Below are 14,894 nucleotides of genomic sequence, written 5' to 3' on the forward strand. Positions count from 1 at the left end.
TTTCATTATGTAGTTTTTATTTTAGACGAACATTATTGTAAAAAAAAGTTCACCTGGAATAAAGTCCATTAAAAAAAAAACACACAGCATCAGTTATCAGTATACAGTTAATGAATTGGCTTAAACAAGATTAACCACATGACAGGTTCACTTTATCTGCAGGAGCTTTTCACAACAAGCCGTTGAAGCAAAAAAAAAAAAAAAAAAAAATGCCGAAACATACACAGTAGGACAATTCTACGGAAAGACTAGATATTTCCCACTAGGGGCATGATTTTAGTCAAATCGTTTATGGCGTTTTGCATTAAAGGAACTACAGTGTCAGCTGCAAACAAACAAAATAAAACCCATCTGTAAGGCCATAGGAATGAATTATAATAATTAAATTCACATTTTAAAAAAGGTAAGAAAATGAAACAAGAAGTTTCTATTAGTTCTTGGCAATAAGAAATGCAATTGCATATGGCACAAGCATTGCAAAAAAACAAAGGAAAATTTGAAAATATCCCTAAAATAACTGTTTGCTAATTTTCACTTCTGTAAATTTCAGTCATTTAAAATTTTTTCATATTGACCATGATTCCCATTAATATTATTAGTCTAAAAAAAAAAAAAAAAAGACTGATTCTCCTGTAAAATTGTGCTGGGATTTAAATTTTTATTAGCATATCCTGTACCTCTAGGACAAGGAATTTCATTTTTAGACATTCCTTTTTCCTCCTTTCTTTGGATATCACAAGAAGGAAAAGGAATGGTCCTTTCTGTTAAAAGAAAAATTCTAAAAAACCCGACAGCAGAAATGAGTGCTTAAAATCTGAGCTAAGTAAACCAACGTAACGAAATGCTGTTTTAAAATTTGAAGCTCAGAAGTCCATCTTTAAAGATTAAGTACTAAATTTATAAAGGAATCTAAGTCATGAACTAGAAAAGAAAGTCTCCTTAAATGTATCACTTACTGTTCACAGGAAAAACTTTATAAGTCTTAATACAGATTCTCAGCATTCAGAATCCGTAAAATGGAGTTATAATCTCTTACTTAGAAATTTCTGCAAACATTTATCTATATTGCACAGCTAAATTTCTTAATGTAGACAGGGCGAGAATACCTTTTTTGCACTAAGTGGATATGACATGTATGTTCTATTCTAAAGTAAACTATCTCCTACCTCTTCCAATGATGTCTTTAGTCCAAAACAAAACACAAAATCTAAATGGTGCCGGATGCTTAAAGGCTGGCTCACTGTTCTTCTACCAGGTATTAGAATACTAGTTAGCTAAATGAGGTATAATTAAAAAATAGTCCTTCAGAGTAAAGAGTATAGTCTTCGGAACATTTATAACAAAGACTGCACAAAATGCTCACGTAAATAGTAAGAAACCCTGTGGCGCCTCCTAACCGACGCACAGGTGGTTATTTTCTCATAATCTGTATGAAGTAAAACATAGCGAAAATAAATTCCCAGCGAAACGTCTTACAATCAACTGGTTTACATGCTAACTTAGTTACAGCACATTTTCATGGTCTGACATCCTCAGACTCTGTTTGAAAAGGTCTAGTCCAATCATTGTCAAAAATTCGCACACTGACAATAAAGTGCAGCCACCGAACCACTAACTGCTGCCAAAGTCTGCGTGTACCTTTCCCCTAAGACCACAAACATGTTCACGCAAAACTAGGTTTCTTCAGTTTCAGCAGGGAACAGACAATTATCTGTCACTAAATTCATCTACAAATAGAAAAAATAATGCACTGTAGGTACATTATGAAGCAAAGTGGAGTATTTATTGGGGCATTTTACCATGCAGAAAGGGAATTTCCTATGGTCTTAGCTCAAATTATATACAATTCAGCAAAGCTACATGTAAGAAAATAGCAAGGACAATTTATTTCTATATAACAGAGCATATATCCCCAAATTGCTGCTACTTCAAAGAGCACTTTTAGACTCATCACTTTTACAGGCTCTTTCAAAGGGAAATTCATGGAGACTAATTATTAACCCATATAAGACAAAAGAAGAGAGAAGGAATAAATCAGAAGCAAAGCATTCTGTTAAAAAAAAAAAAAAAAAAAGTCTAACCACAGAAAATGTCAGTTTTGGTTTGCAGACAACCCCTGAGATATAAACCAAAGTGTTAAGACACCAAATAGTCAGAGGTAAATTGCTAGAATTACATTCATACATGGTGTCATAGCACTTGCCTTTTAGAAAGTACTTTGTTACCATTCAGAAAGCTTAACTGCTTGGATATTTTTTCGGAAAATTAGCAAAGACAAGATGTTTCTAAGAAATTATTTTTTCTTTCCAAAAATGTATCTAATTTTAAGACGGAAGATGTACAATCAGCTTTCAATCGAGCAATTACTGATTATACTGGGACACCAGCAGGTGCCTCTAAACCGATAGGTAAATAAAAAAAAAAAAAAATCAAGAGGGCTGAAATTTGTCAACATTAAGTTTAGCGTATCCATCAAAAATAGCTCTGGTATATTTGCTGCTGCTAAACTGGACGTAAGTTTTCAAACACGTACTAAATAAAGGTTGACTGGTCCAAGCATTCTAACGCTAGGTCTTAATTTGAAGCACAATGCTCTGTGGTAACAAGCAATCCATTTCCATTTTCCTCTCCACTCTAAACTATCAAGCATGGTGGTACCCTCCATGAAACAAAAAGGACCTAACAGGAAGAGTGATTATTAAGAGAGTTCATTTCCCTAATCACCGATTTATTACTCCCTTCTGTGTTTTGACACTGAAGGCTAGGATAAAAGCAATGTCAAAACTATCTGAATTTGGCACGTAAGTTAACTCTAAATACTTTTCTTTTTCTTAAGTGAAGGTTTCATCTACAAAAGGTATATCAGTACCGGTGTTTGGTGAGAAAGGCAGCTAAGCTCTTGGTTGGCGTTGACCCAAACGACTGGACCAAGTTCTGTAACAATGAACCTGAACAGATGGAACTGGGTTCTACGCATTCAACAACAGCTGTTTTAGAATGGAAACCTTACTCATATTTTCTCTAACAAAAGGGCGAGACTTTTCCTAGAGGCTGCACTAGGTCTAGGCCTAATTATCTTTATTTAAAAGAAAAAAAAAAAAAGAAGCCCAAATAAAACCAGAATAAAAAATCATTATGTTTACCATCACCAAGAGCTATCTCTATTAAATTTATATCAACAAGTTAATCTCTCTCCCTGTAGGTAAGTTTTCTACGAACAAAGGTCTAAATATAATTCTTGTTAACTCTTGTAGACAGGGATTACAGTAGGAACTGGGTATTACAAACGAAACCAGCAAGCTAGGGAGTGAACCTAAGAAAAAAATATATTACATATGCTGATGTGACAGAACAATAGGACGCTGAAATAAAACCCAAATGGTACATCTCTCTGCCTGTATAAAATTCAGCTCAAGAAGTTCACAATTAGAAACAGACAACAATGTTCAAATATGTTATGTTTTAGATAACTGAGCAGTTACAACAGGTCAAAAATAGGAAAGAACAGTGAATACAAACCCCAGGAAAAGTGAGCTTAAGGTGATTTCCAAATGTAGCTTCTACAGATGAGGCAGAGGTAATCAATTGAAAAAGTGATTTCTTCAGCTACCCAAACTCTCTGACCAAAAGGCCAGGAATGAAGCAAAATTCTCAACAATCTGGAGAAATAAATCGCAGCCTCTGATGAATAGATGGACATTTTTATGAACTTTTAAGATGAATTTTATCAGAATTTAATGATTCTTATTGAAGGAAATCACAAACTAGAGCCCTTAAAAAAATTCTATCAATGCAATAACATTTGGCCACATGAACCAGACCCAACATCTTTTAGTTTTAGCATATTAATCTCTGCGTTAAATGTTTTACTTTTTTCAAACACCCCCAAGTGCACAAGTTTGTCTAGAACTTCACAAGGCAAAAGTGTGCAGATACGAGTCTGAGACTGTGCTGTAGCAGGGACAGGCTAACACTGATGTGCAAAGTGAAAAAGAAAGATAGCAGCTTCTGGGACAAACCAAAGAAAAAACAAGTTAAGTCCTGCGTATGTCTCCACTTCATTGCTTCCATGTTTGAAAAAAGGAGCCTGTTATCTTTCTAGGCCACGAGGCTGGAACCCACGTGGCGTTCTGTGTCGAGAAGTCTAGGTTCAGTGGTGTTCTCCGCAGCAGCCGGGCGGTGTGGTTCTGAGGCTGGCTGACCTGTGCTTTCAGAGAAGCCGGAAAGGGTCCTTTAGGTGTGCTGCAGTCTCTCAGAAAGAGTTCATCAAAGTAGCGAGCAACGGAAGAAACTGGTCTTCTTTGATCGGTTTTCTGTTATTTTCACTGGTCCACCTGCCCCTGATGAATTGCTGTCATTCTAAAAAAGGGAAGATAATAAAGTTACCATGCAAATTGAAGTTTCATGGTTTGGATCCAATTATCTAAAAAACACAAATATCAAATAAAACCATAAATGCGTATTCAGTAGAGTTTTTTTATTAGAAAGTAACTCGTTAGGCTCTGGCATTGTTTCTTTGGAAATGGTGGATTCAAACGGGGAAAATATCTTTAGGATGGCACCTTTTATGTTAACAATATATTAGACAGGAAGCTCCTATTTCCGGTTCAGAGAAATTATAGCCAAAGGACTGTAAAATTTCAAGGGTAATGAGGGAAACGATGTTAAGATATTGGTATAGGCAATCCTCTTGTTAGATGTAGGAAGAGTTGGTAACATAAGGTATACAATTATATTCAGGCTTCAGGTTAAAACAAACCTCCAATGTGGTCCTAATGATTCATCACTGAGATCATGTCTAATTTAAGCAAACGTTAACAACTTTAAGATCATAATTGCATATAGGTATAAGTATCTGTCACATGAAAACTAAGCTACATAATTTTATGGCAAAAATTTAATTTGTGTCATTAACATTTTAATTATTCTGGTCAAAATTCCATTAAAGACCACCTTTAAGAGTCAGATGAAAGAACTGAGGCAGCTGTGGTTCAGAAGTAAGAAACGTGAAGAAACAGAAACAAGAATCAAAGCTCAACCAGGTGAATACGTGAGTCCAGAAAAAGAGGAGTCAACGTGAATATATCATAATCAGGCCTATCCTTTTAATCAAATAAAAGCACGAATCAAATTAAACAGCATGAATAAGACCACAAATTTAACAAATAGCATAAGGAAAATACAAATGATAAGTGATACAAACCATTTTTCTGTTGAGTTTTGTCATTATATCCCGTGCAAGTGTAAAAAATGCCTAAAGGTAAACCAAACATTTTATTATTATATGTTTATAGCATATTTTAAAATAGAAATGTGGAATTTTCATTAATTCATTATGAAATATATTATTTGACACCTTTTAATCGAGAAAAGGACATAACTACAATCATAGTACACACTTGAATAGCCTCTTATTTTTCAATGATATCGTAAACACTTTCCAGTGTTATAAAACTGTCATGCATTCACTCACCAAATATTTTCTGCACATAATATCCGGCACAAGTTTCTAATGTGACACTGGCTGAGTTATGGGTAGCTTTCTCGGTGCATCAAGAGCACCTAGTGGGGTGGAGGCTCTAAGTCCCGCCACATCCTCAGAGAGGGACACAGCACCTGGTTTAGGAGATGCTGAATATCTGTTTAATCACTGAATGAATACCTAGAGCTCTAGAATCTGTTTTCCCAAAAACCTCTACCTTTCATCTCCAATCTCCTCCCTTTCAAACTACTTTCACTCTTGTACCGAGAATATATCATCTTCCATGTCTTATCTCAGCTAAATTCCCCACCATGGAAATCAGTTCAAATGGAAGCAGGACAAATCTGACTACTCACTTTGTGCCTAGTGTCTCTTGACCCAAACCACACATTTTTTAACTCTATCATCTCTACTTTGTTTCTACAGAGCCAGGACTTTTTCTTTTTTAAGATTTTATTTTTAAGTAATCTCCACACCCAATGTGGGGCTTGAACTTACAACCCTGAGATCAAGATTTCGCACGCTCCACTGACTAAGCCAGCCAGGCACCCCTCTACAGAACCAAGACTCTTAAAGCACCTTCAGTTGTCTCCATGCTAAACCCACTGTTGTCACTTTCTTTGTTCCCAAACACTCCTGATACCCCAAAGATGTTCAGCAGGATTATGTCCAATCAAGCCAAATAGAAACAATGTGATAACCGCTATCATCACTCATTATCAGTGTTGCACTGTCACACTGGTCACCTGTGGGTCTAAGTTTCTAAAGAAGCCCATCCTAGTTCTTATGACAAGCCAACCGCACTAAGTTAAAGCTCTGGGCAAACTGCTAATTTCTGTAGAACACCTGGTCAGAATAAGCAGCTCAGGCAACTCCTCAGCTCTGTATTTCCATAACTCAAAGCTGGCTCTAAGCCACAGGTGTGAGGAGGGTGCACAAAAAGAGACCTACACCTGCTCCATTAAGCCAGGGTATGGAGTTCATTCTGTGAGAGCAATCCTATCTGGGCCATCTCAGTGAACACATTTTCTCCTGTCTCTACCAAAGAAGCTCCCCTTTTTCTGCTTTTTTGTGGCAAGCGGACAGAAGCATTTTTCTGCTTATCTAAGCTTATGTAAATAAATCAAAAGAAGCTTCCTGTTTCCTAACACCCATTAGCCAACCCGGAAAAAAATTAGTTTTATTGAAAACAAAGAAAAAGTTCTGATCAGTGTTCACTGTCAATAAAGTCATTTCGATCTCGATTTTTAGCCATAATGTTATGGTGAGTGGCGAGTAGCCTAAGAAATTAAATGTCTACGTGGGGCGCCTGGGTGGCGCAGTCAGTTAAGCGTACGACTTCAGCCAGGTCACGATCTCGCGGTCCGTGAGTTCGAGCCCCGCGTCAGGCTCTGGGCTGATGGCTCGGAGCCTGGAGCCTGTTTCCGATTCTGTGTCTCCCTCTCTCTCTGCCCCTCCCCCGTTCATGCTCTGCCTCTCTCTGTCCCAAAAATAAAAATAAAACGTTGAAAAAAAAAAAAAAAAAAAGAAATTAAATGTCTACAAAACCATCAACATTACTGTTTATTGAGTTACATGTATTAACGCACATATATCATTTTTGTGAGCAGTTTAAACAATGTTTTTAAAAAAGAAAATATTATCAACAACTCTGCCGGTGATAAATAAAATCTATTCTTAGAAGTCTTTAGATGGTTTGATTGTCTTTAACAGTTAACTTACTGAAAATGTATTAAAACTACTCTCTGATAGACACACTTATTTCTACTAAATACTGCTGTGTTATAATGTATCATGCTTAATCTAAGGGAACCTGTTCAATATACGGTTTCTCTCTTGAGAGAGTACCGACATGAAAGTAATTAAGACTCTCCTGCCACAGGCTACCATAGTATGGCAGGAACCATGACAAATGAGCAGAGGACACTATGCTTGGTCAGCGAGTGCAGGATTTCCAGCTTCCCAAACAAAGGGCAAAGGTGCACTTAAATGGAACTTTTACCTTCTGTTCGGTGAATCTTAACTGAGCAATCTCATTATAGCCCACGTGGAGGCTGGGTGCATTTAACAACCTGAGTCCGCATAAAGTGAGAAGTACAGAAGTTCACAAGATGGAGGTGGAGTTCCCACAAGACATTTACTAAGAAAATGACAAGACGGGGTGCCTGGGTGGCTCAGTCGGTTAAGCGTCTGACTTCACCTCAGGTCATGATCTCGCAGTCTGTGGGTTCGGGCCTCGCGTCAGGCTCTGTGCTGACAGCTCAGAGCCTGGAGCTTGATTCTGTGTCTCCTCTCTCTCTCTGCCCCTCCCCTGCTCACACCCTCTCTCTCTCTCTCTCTCCAAAAATAAATAATAAAACATTTAACAAAATTAAAAAGAAAAAAAGAAAGAAAATAACAAGTCTTGGAGAGTTGTTTGAACACAGGTACCTAAGCTCTAATGCTACCCCAGAGAAGTCATCAAACATTTCTTTCTTACCTCTTCTACATTTGTACTGGATTTTGCACTTGTCTCCAAGAATTTAATCCCATAGTCAATTGCTAACTGAAAGGCAAACAGAAACATTTAAATTCAGTTCAATTTGCTTCAACATATAAAGCATTTCCATTTTCTAGGTTTCTCAAAGTCCCAAAGGTACGGTATGTAGTTGAGAACTCTTGTGGTTCTCAAATTTCTTTGCTTTCTTCTATTTTTTGAAATGTAGACATCTAACTCATTCATCATAAGTAAAATGGCACTGCTTCCACTCAAAACACCATTTGAGTACTTCTTTTTTTCTATTATACTTCAGTTCTCTAATATACTTACAAGAAAAACTGTGATGGGCAACTGGGTGGCTCAGTCAATTAAGCGTCCGACTCTTGGTTTCAGCCCAGGTCATGATCTCATGGTTTGTGAGATCAAGCCCTGCATAGAGCTCTGCGCTGATAGCATGGAGCCTGCCTGGGATTCTCTCTCTCTCCCTCTCCCTCTCTCTCTCTCTCTCTGCCCCTCCCCTATACATGCATACACTCTCTCTCTCTCTCTCTCAGAATGAATGAATGAATGAATGAATGAATAAATAAATAAAAGAAGAGGAAGAAGAGGAAGAAGAAGAAGAAGAAAAGAAAAACTATGAAACAGACACTCGCTCCTACCATTAATTTGGGATTCATTGACGTCTTTTATCTGCTCCCAAAGTACAACTCTCCCAACAGTCACTATACGGACTTTTCATTTTTTTTAATAAATTGGTGCATGAGATAAGGAAAGCTTAAAATACTAGGTACTCAATGCTTTCGTTTTTATTTGGTTTCTATTTCCATCTACTCCCAAAAAGCTCCCAGTTCATTTAAAATACAAAGACTAAATGAATGTTCATAGGGGAAAAGTTTGCAGTCAGATTTAAAAACAAAATGTATTTTGTATGTATCACTAAAAAAAGGCACAGCAAAATTCCAAGACTTAAAAATTGAATCCTCTAAGTTAATTTAGAAAATGTTAATTTAGAAAATTTAGAAGTAAATATGTACATATAATAAACGTTTTTGCCTTTTTTGCAGGATGCAAAATAGAGAAATCCCTGTAAATGAGATCCACAGCTTTGATGAGTTACAAGCAGTTTATTCATAATGACCTAAACCTAATGTGTAGTAAAGTAAAATATTCTTAGGAAAAAAAAAGGAACTGGACTATAATTACTATTTAAACTTCGCTTATTCTATTACTTTTACTTGAAGAGAATGATTTACTTGACCTTTAAAACTGGGCATTTTCACACAGATATGGAAGAAATAGCCTGAACTCTAAGCTGTAGGAATCTGAAAAAGGACCAATTTGTATCTCCCAGAAAACAGCAAATTCTTCAGGAATGAGTCATGACTACACATTATATGGGGATGGATCTCGAATACTAATTCACAACATTCAAGTATGGATTACATCTCTTTGTTGCTTTTTAAAGGATTAAAATCACAGATACTTTTCAAACTGAAACCAATAATTAAATAATACTAAGAAAATAAACGCTTAGTGTGAATAGATTCCAATCTTTATGCATTCAGTTCAAATTTACCTTCTCTCCTCTTTCTTTTGACACTTGTCTTTTGTCATTCATATCACACTTGTTACCCAGGATCATTCTTTCAACGTCTGAAGAGGCATGCTGCAGGGAGAAAATAGTACGTTATAAAAAACAGCCTGAGAAAAACACAGGTATTCAATAGACAAATCCTAACCTGTCAGAAACATATCCATAAATTTAATAATAAGACAAGCTTTTACTCAACACAGGGTCTGATTCAGAGGAAAATGTAAAAGATGGGAGGAGGGAAGAGCTACAGCTTAAGAGTCCGTGCTAACTTTTCCCTCAAAGGCTTGTGGTCATTCTCATGCCTTTTTTTTTTTTTTTTTAATTTTTTTTTTCAACGTTTATTTATTTTTGGGACAGAGAGAGACAGAGCATGAACGGGGGAGGGGCAGAGAGAGAGGGAGACACAGAATCGGAAACAGGGTCCAGGCTCTGAGTCATCAGCCCAGAGCCCGACGCGGGGCTCGAACTCACGGACCCCGAGATCGTGACCTGGCTGAAGTCGGACGCTTAACCAACTGTGCCACCCAGGCGCCCCTCTCATGCCTTTTTTTGTACATGAACAAACAGAAATAAAACGGACGGTTAGTCCAACAACAAAACTTCCAAATATTAGTTTAGAAGGAAACTAAAGGATTTAGAAGGATTACCAAATATTAGTAAAGAAGGGGGGAAAAAAAAACCCAGTACTGAGTGGGCCAATGAGGAAGGGACTCTGGCTTCTGAACTACTTAAAATATAAATTCATGTAGGTTAATAGAAATGTGTACAAAATGATTTCAAAGTCAGATTGCTTTCTGAAATGTCAAAGACATAAAAACACATCTTAATACCAGTCAATCTGGAATTAAACCAGATTTCAAATACGTTAAGATGGAGAAAATGTTAGAAGGGAAAACTGATAAGACGTTGGAAGAGAGGTATCTTTGCCAGTCCAACGACAAGAAGCTGGGGGTCAGATGTTAAAGCTCTCGGAAAGAGCGCGAGCAAGTCTCTTCTGTTTTCTCATGTGTGAGACGGGGGACTTGGATGAAATTATTTTCAAGATCCGGCCCAAGTTTAGAATTCTGTGAAACTGCTGTCCTGGCTGTACCCCCCCCTGTCTGACAGGGTCACCAGGCTGGCAGCACCAGAGATCTCTCCCTCTGTGGTGCTCCTCAGAGCGAGGGGGCCTGACCTGGCCGTGCCCTACTTTGTGGCAGCGCAGCCGCCTCTTCCAGAAACAGAAGGAGCCCTTTAAAGTACTCAGCAGGGCTCCTCCGTAGCATCACCATTCTCTTCCCATACATACCTCTTCAATGTTTCTTATCCAGTTTTTTATATTGTCGAAGGACTTTTCATTTGTGATGTCATAGACCAGCATAATTCCCTGTGACAAGAAAATAACATCTTTATTTAGTACTTCATATACTTAAAGTAATAGAATATAATGGCAGTGTACCTCTACCCTCCAGAAACCATTTTTTGTCCTGTGTCCTTTTTAATGAAATACAATAAAAAATTTAAAGTACAGAGAAGCAAAAATAAATAAATAAATACTTCCATTGTCTCACCATGTAAATAGATAGTCTGTAAACATTTTTACTCTTAACCTTTAATGAATTAGTGATTGCAGTAAAGGTGATACACCCTTTCTACCAGACTTCATGTGATAAGAATCAGCACTAACTGGAGCTAAAAGAGTATTTAAGTTAAAACAGAGATAATAGCATGGAAAGAAAGAGATAATCACTTCTGTTGTCTATTTGTTTATTACAAGTAGAAATGTCTTGCTTCTTACCCCTATACTAAGATAGTAACCATACAATCTTTCAAATTATTTCCTGGGACGTCTGGGTGGCTCAGTCAGTTAAGCATCCTACTTCAGCTCATGTCATAATCTCACACTTCATGAGTTTGAGCTTCACATCAGCCTCTGTGCTGACGGCTCAGAGCCTGGAGCTTGCTTCAGATTCTGTGTCTCCCTCTCTCTGCCCCTCCCCTGCTCGTGCTCTGTTTCTCTCTCTCTCTCTCTCTCAAAAATGAACAGTTAAAAAAATTTAAAAAGTAAATAAAAATAAAATTATTTCTTTTTTTTAAAGTTTATTTATTTATTTGGGGGCAGGGGGAGGGGGGGAACGGAGAGAGCAGGAGAGAGAGAGAGGCCCAAGCAGGCTCCGCACTGTCAGCACAAAGCCTGGTACAGGGCTCAAACTTGAGAACCATGAGATCACGACCTGGGCCAAAAGCCAGACGCTTAACTCACTGAGCTAGCCAGGTGCCCCAAAAAGATAATTTTTAGGGGCACCTGGCTGGCTCAATTGGTAAAGAGTCTTGATCTCGGGATTGTGAGTTTGAGCCCCACGCTGGATGTAGAGATTACTTAAAAATAAAATCTTTGACAATAAATAAATACAATAAAATTATTTCTTTTTATATGGGCTAATCAAAATGTCACTATCATCTACGTAAATCACAGACACTTAAAACAGAATACATTTGTTATACAGGTTTAATGAAAGGCAATGTCATCGTATCTTTAAAGACTCTCACATCTGGTATTTCTAAAAGGCTTATCTTCTAAATGTATCAACCGACGCTTGTAAAATCTGTATCACCAGACCACACTCCTATACTAAGTGCTAGATCTACCCATCTATCCATCCATTCAACAAATATTTAGCGAGCACCCACTATGTGTATGATAACATACTTAGTGCTACCAGCAGTGAACAAGATAGACAAGGCCCCTTCCTTTCAAGCACGGCTAGCAAAGAAAACAATAAACAATAATTATACTAGTAATTATAACTCACCATTGCTATGAAGAAGCATGCAGAGTTTTATATATATATATATATATATATATATATATAATATACTTTTTAATGTTTATTTATTTTGAGAGAATGACAGAGCGGGAGCAGGGAGAGGGGCAGAGAGAGAGGGAGACACAGAATTCGAAGCAGGCTCCAGGCTCTGAGCTGCCAGCACAGAGCTCAACATGGGGCTCGAACCCACAAACCACGAGATCATGAGCCCAGCCAAAGTCGGAGGCTGAACGGAAGGAGCCATCCAGGCTCCCCACCATGGAGAGTTTTGAATATAAATGCTAATCTAATCTGGTTGAGGAGATAGGGGTGGTCAGAGAAGGCTTCCCGGAGAGAATGACATTAAAGCCAAGACCTGAGGACTGAGTATCAAACGTGAATTGGGCAATGGGGTTGAGGCAGGGGTGGAGAAAAAACCCACAGTGCCCAACACACAGTAGAAACATTATAAATATCTTGCTGACCAGAAAGGCCCAGAACCCACTGGATCGACTAAAAGAAAGCCATCTTGGTAAGAGTGAACAGATCCAATGGGAGACAAGATGAGGCCAAAGCGACAGACAGGGTCAGGCATGCTTTGGAGACCAACGACTGGATATCAGCTCCCAAATATCCCCTGTCGTCACCAAAAACCCAACAAGTGAACCACCAGGTTGTCTTTGTCCCCTCCAAATCTTCTCTTCCTCTTTGTACTCATTTTGATAAAGAGCAATATAACCCTGCCAGGCCGCCCAAGCAGACCCCTGCGAGTAACCTCCTCACAGCCAGTCAGTCACTAAATCCTATAGGCCCAACAACTGCAATATCTCCCGATTCTGACCCCCGACTCGCACGCATGGCCTTATTCATATTCTCATCTATTAGGCTTTACCTGAATCGCTGGCATTGTCTTTAACTGGTCTCCCAGCTTTCACAAAAATCTACAATTGCTCAGAATGTGTGGAGGAGTTCTCAAACATCTACAGGCTATTGACCTGATTAATATTATGAAGACCAACGGCAAAGCATGCAGTTACTAAACACAGAACATTAAAAAAAAAACAAAAACAAAAACAAAAACAAAACCTTTAAATGTCTTGTTTTCACATCCAAAAATGTATCTCCCCCATTGTACTAGACTCTAGCTTGGATCCTCTCAACTTGACAAATGAATATTCATGTTTTACTTTCACCGGAAGAGTTACAAAACCCTCAAACACACTCACCATGGCTCCTCTATAGTATGCGGTTGTGATGGTTCGAAATCTTTCCTGACCCGCTGTGTCCCTAAAATTTGAAACAAAGGAGAGAGAGGTTTTAAAAGTTATCGCCGGCATCACCGAGGAGAGACCTTAAGCTGTGGATATAATTCTGGTCTGCTCACAAAGGCAGTGGTTTCAAGGGAAAGGGGAACGAGACGCAGCGGGAGCCTGCTGCCTGTGAGCTGGAGGCGGTGGTGGCCACGGGAGCCTGTCAGGAGCTCACAATGACTTTGGTGGGAAACTTGGTCCTTGATGATAAAAGCAGCAACAGGAAAATACACGGCCCGGCTAGGAACTGGCATATTAGTCAAACACACGTGGGAGAGAACAGAGAATGGTTCTAAATTCTGGGACCCCTGGAGGTAGTTATAATCCTTTCTATAAACGCCTAATGACGAAGGCATCTAGCTCTCTTGACCGAAAGTCTGATTTCTGTACAATGCAAGCAATTGGGCTAGACTTACTACTGTGGAAATTCTGCTCAGTGGAACACACTAAAATGGATCTCCTCGAGCACTTTTTCAGCTATAGAGCCTGGGATTAAATGGGAGCCTGGAGTTTAACACATAGCGGGTGACGATGCTTCCAAAGACTTGAATATATGGACAACGCTTCAAAACTACATAAACTTGAATATATTCTTGCTTTTTAGCTGATGGCATTCTATGAAAACACATCCTGAAATTTTTTTTTCAAATTTCTCATTATGCTTATTGAAGCAATCCCTATAAAGGGAGTCACATTGACTTGATATCTGGGAAAATCAGTATTTCTAAATTTGCCATGAGCCCCAGAACTAATTCACTCCCTGTGCCACTAAGGCAAGTTAAACTGTAGAATTTAATTGCAGGGGAGAGCGAGGCATTTGTGGAAATATACTAGAAATCGAATGCATACCAAACCCAAACAAGAGATGAAGGCCCAAGGGAAATACCATAAATGAGAAACAATAACTACCTTAACATTCATACACACCTTTCCAAATACTTTCCTCTGGTGCTCCCATGATGCCCCCCACCACCCAGTGCAGTGGTAGGATGACCACCATCCTCACTGTGCACGAGAGGCAACAGGCTCAGGTAGGCTAGGGTCTACCACTAAGCCACTAAGCAGCTCGTCGCCTTGAATGACACTGGAGCATCCAGGTCTCAGTTGTTTAGTGCAGGGCCAGGCATCACACCACAGTCACCTTATCCTGCTGTCCTCTCACTGATCAGGCCTAGATACACACGGCACTGGTTTGGTATATGGCAAAGAAATCAAGGGGAAAACAAGCCAAGCACCTTTAAGC

General features: G+C 38.7%; 1 protein-coding gene across 2 annotated transcripts in view; it reads right to left on the minus strand.

The window, feature by feature from the left end:
* Positions 1-1,757: 1,757 nt before the first annotated feature.
* Positions 1,758-14,894, minus strand: part of RAB8B (RAB8B, member RAS oncogene family) — a 56,958-nt gene continuing 43,821 nt past the window's right edge. For both annotated transcript variants that reach the window (XM_043555238.1, XM_043555237.1), the window contains 6 exons: positions 13,568-13,628; positions 10,844-10,921; positions 9,538-9,627; positions 7,962-8,027; positions 5,204-5,254; positions 1,758-4,359 (listed from right to left, as the gene is read on the minus strand). In XM_043555238.1, coding sequence (XP_043411173.1) covers positions 4,267-4,359; positions 5,204-5,254; positions 7,962-8,027; positions 9,538-9,627; positions 10,844-10,921; positions 13,568-13,628 — 439 coding nt within the window. In that variant the 3' untranslated portion in view covers positions 1,758-4,266. The remainder of the gene's footprint in view (positions 4,360-5,203; positions 5,255-7,961; positions 8,028-9,537; positions 9,628-10,843; positions 10,922-13,567; positions 13,629-14,894) is intronic.

This window comes from Prionailurus bengalensis, chromosome B3 (assembly GCF_016509475.1).
Source record: "Prionailurus bengalensis isolate Pbe53 chromosome B3, Fcat_Pben_1.1_paternal_pri, whole genome shotgun sequence".
Lineage (NCBI taxonomy): Eukaryota > Metazoa > Chordata > Mammalia > Carnivora > Felidae > Prionailurus > Prionailurus bengalensis.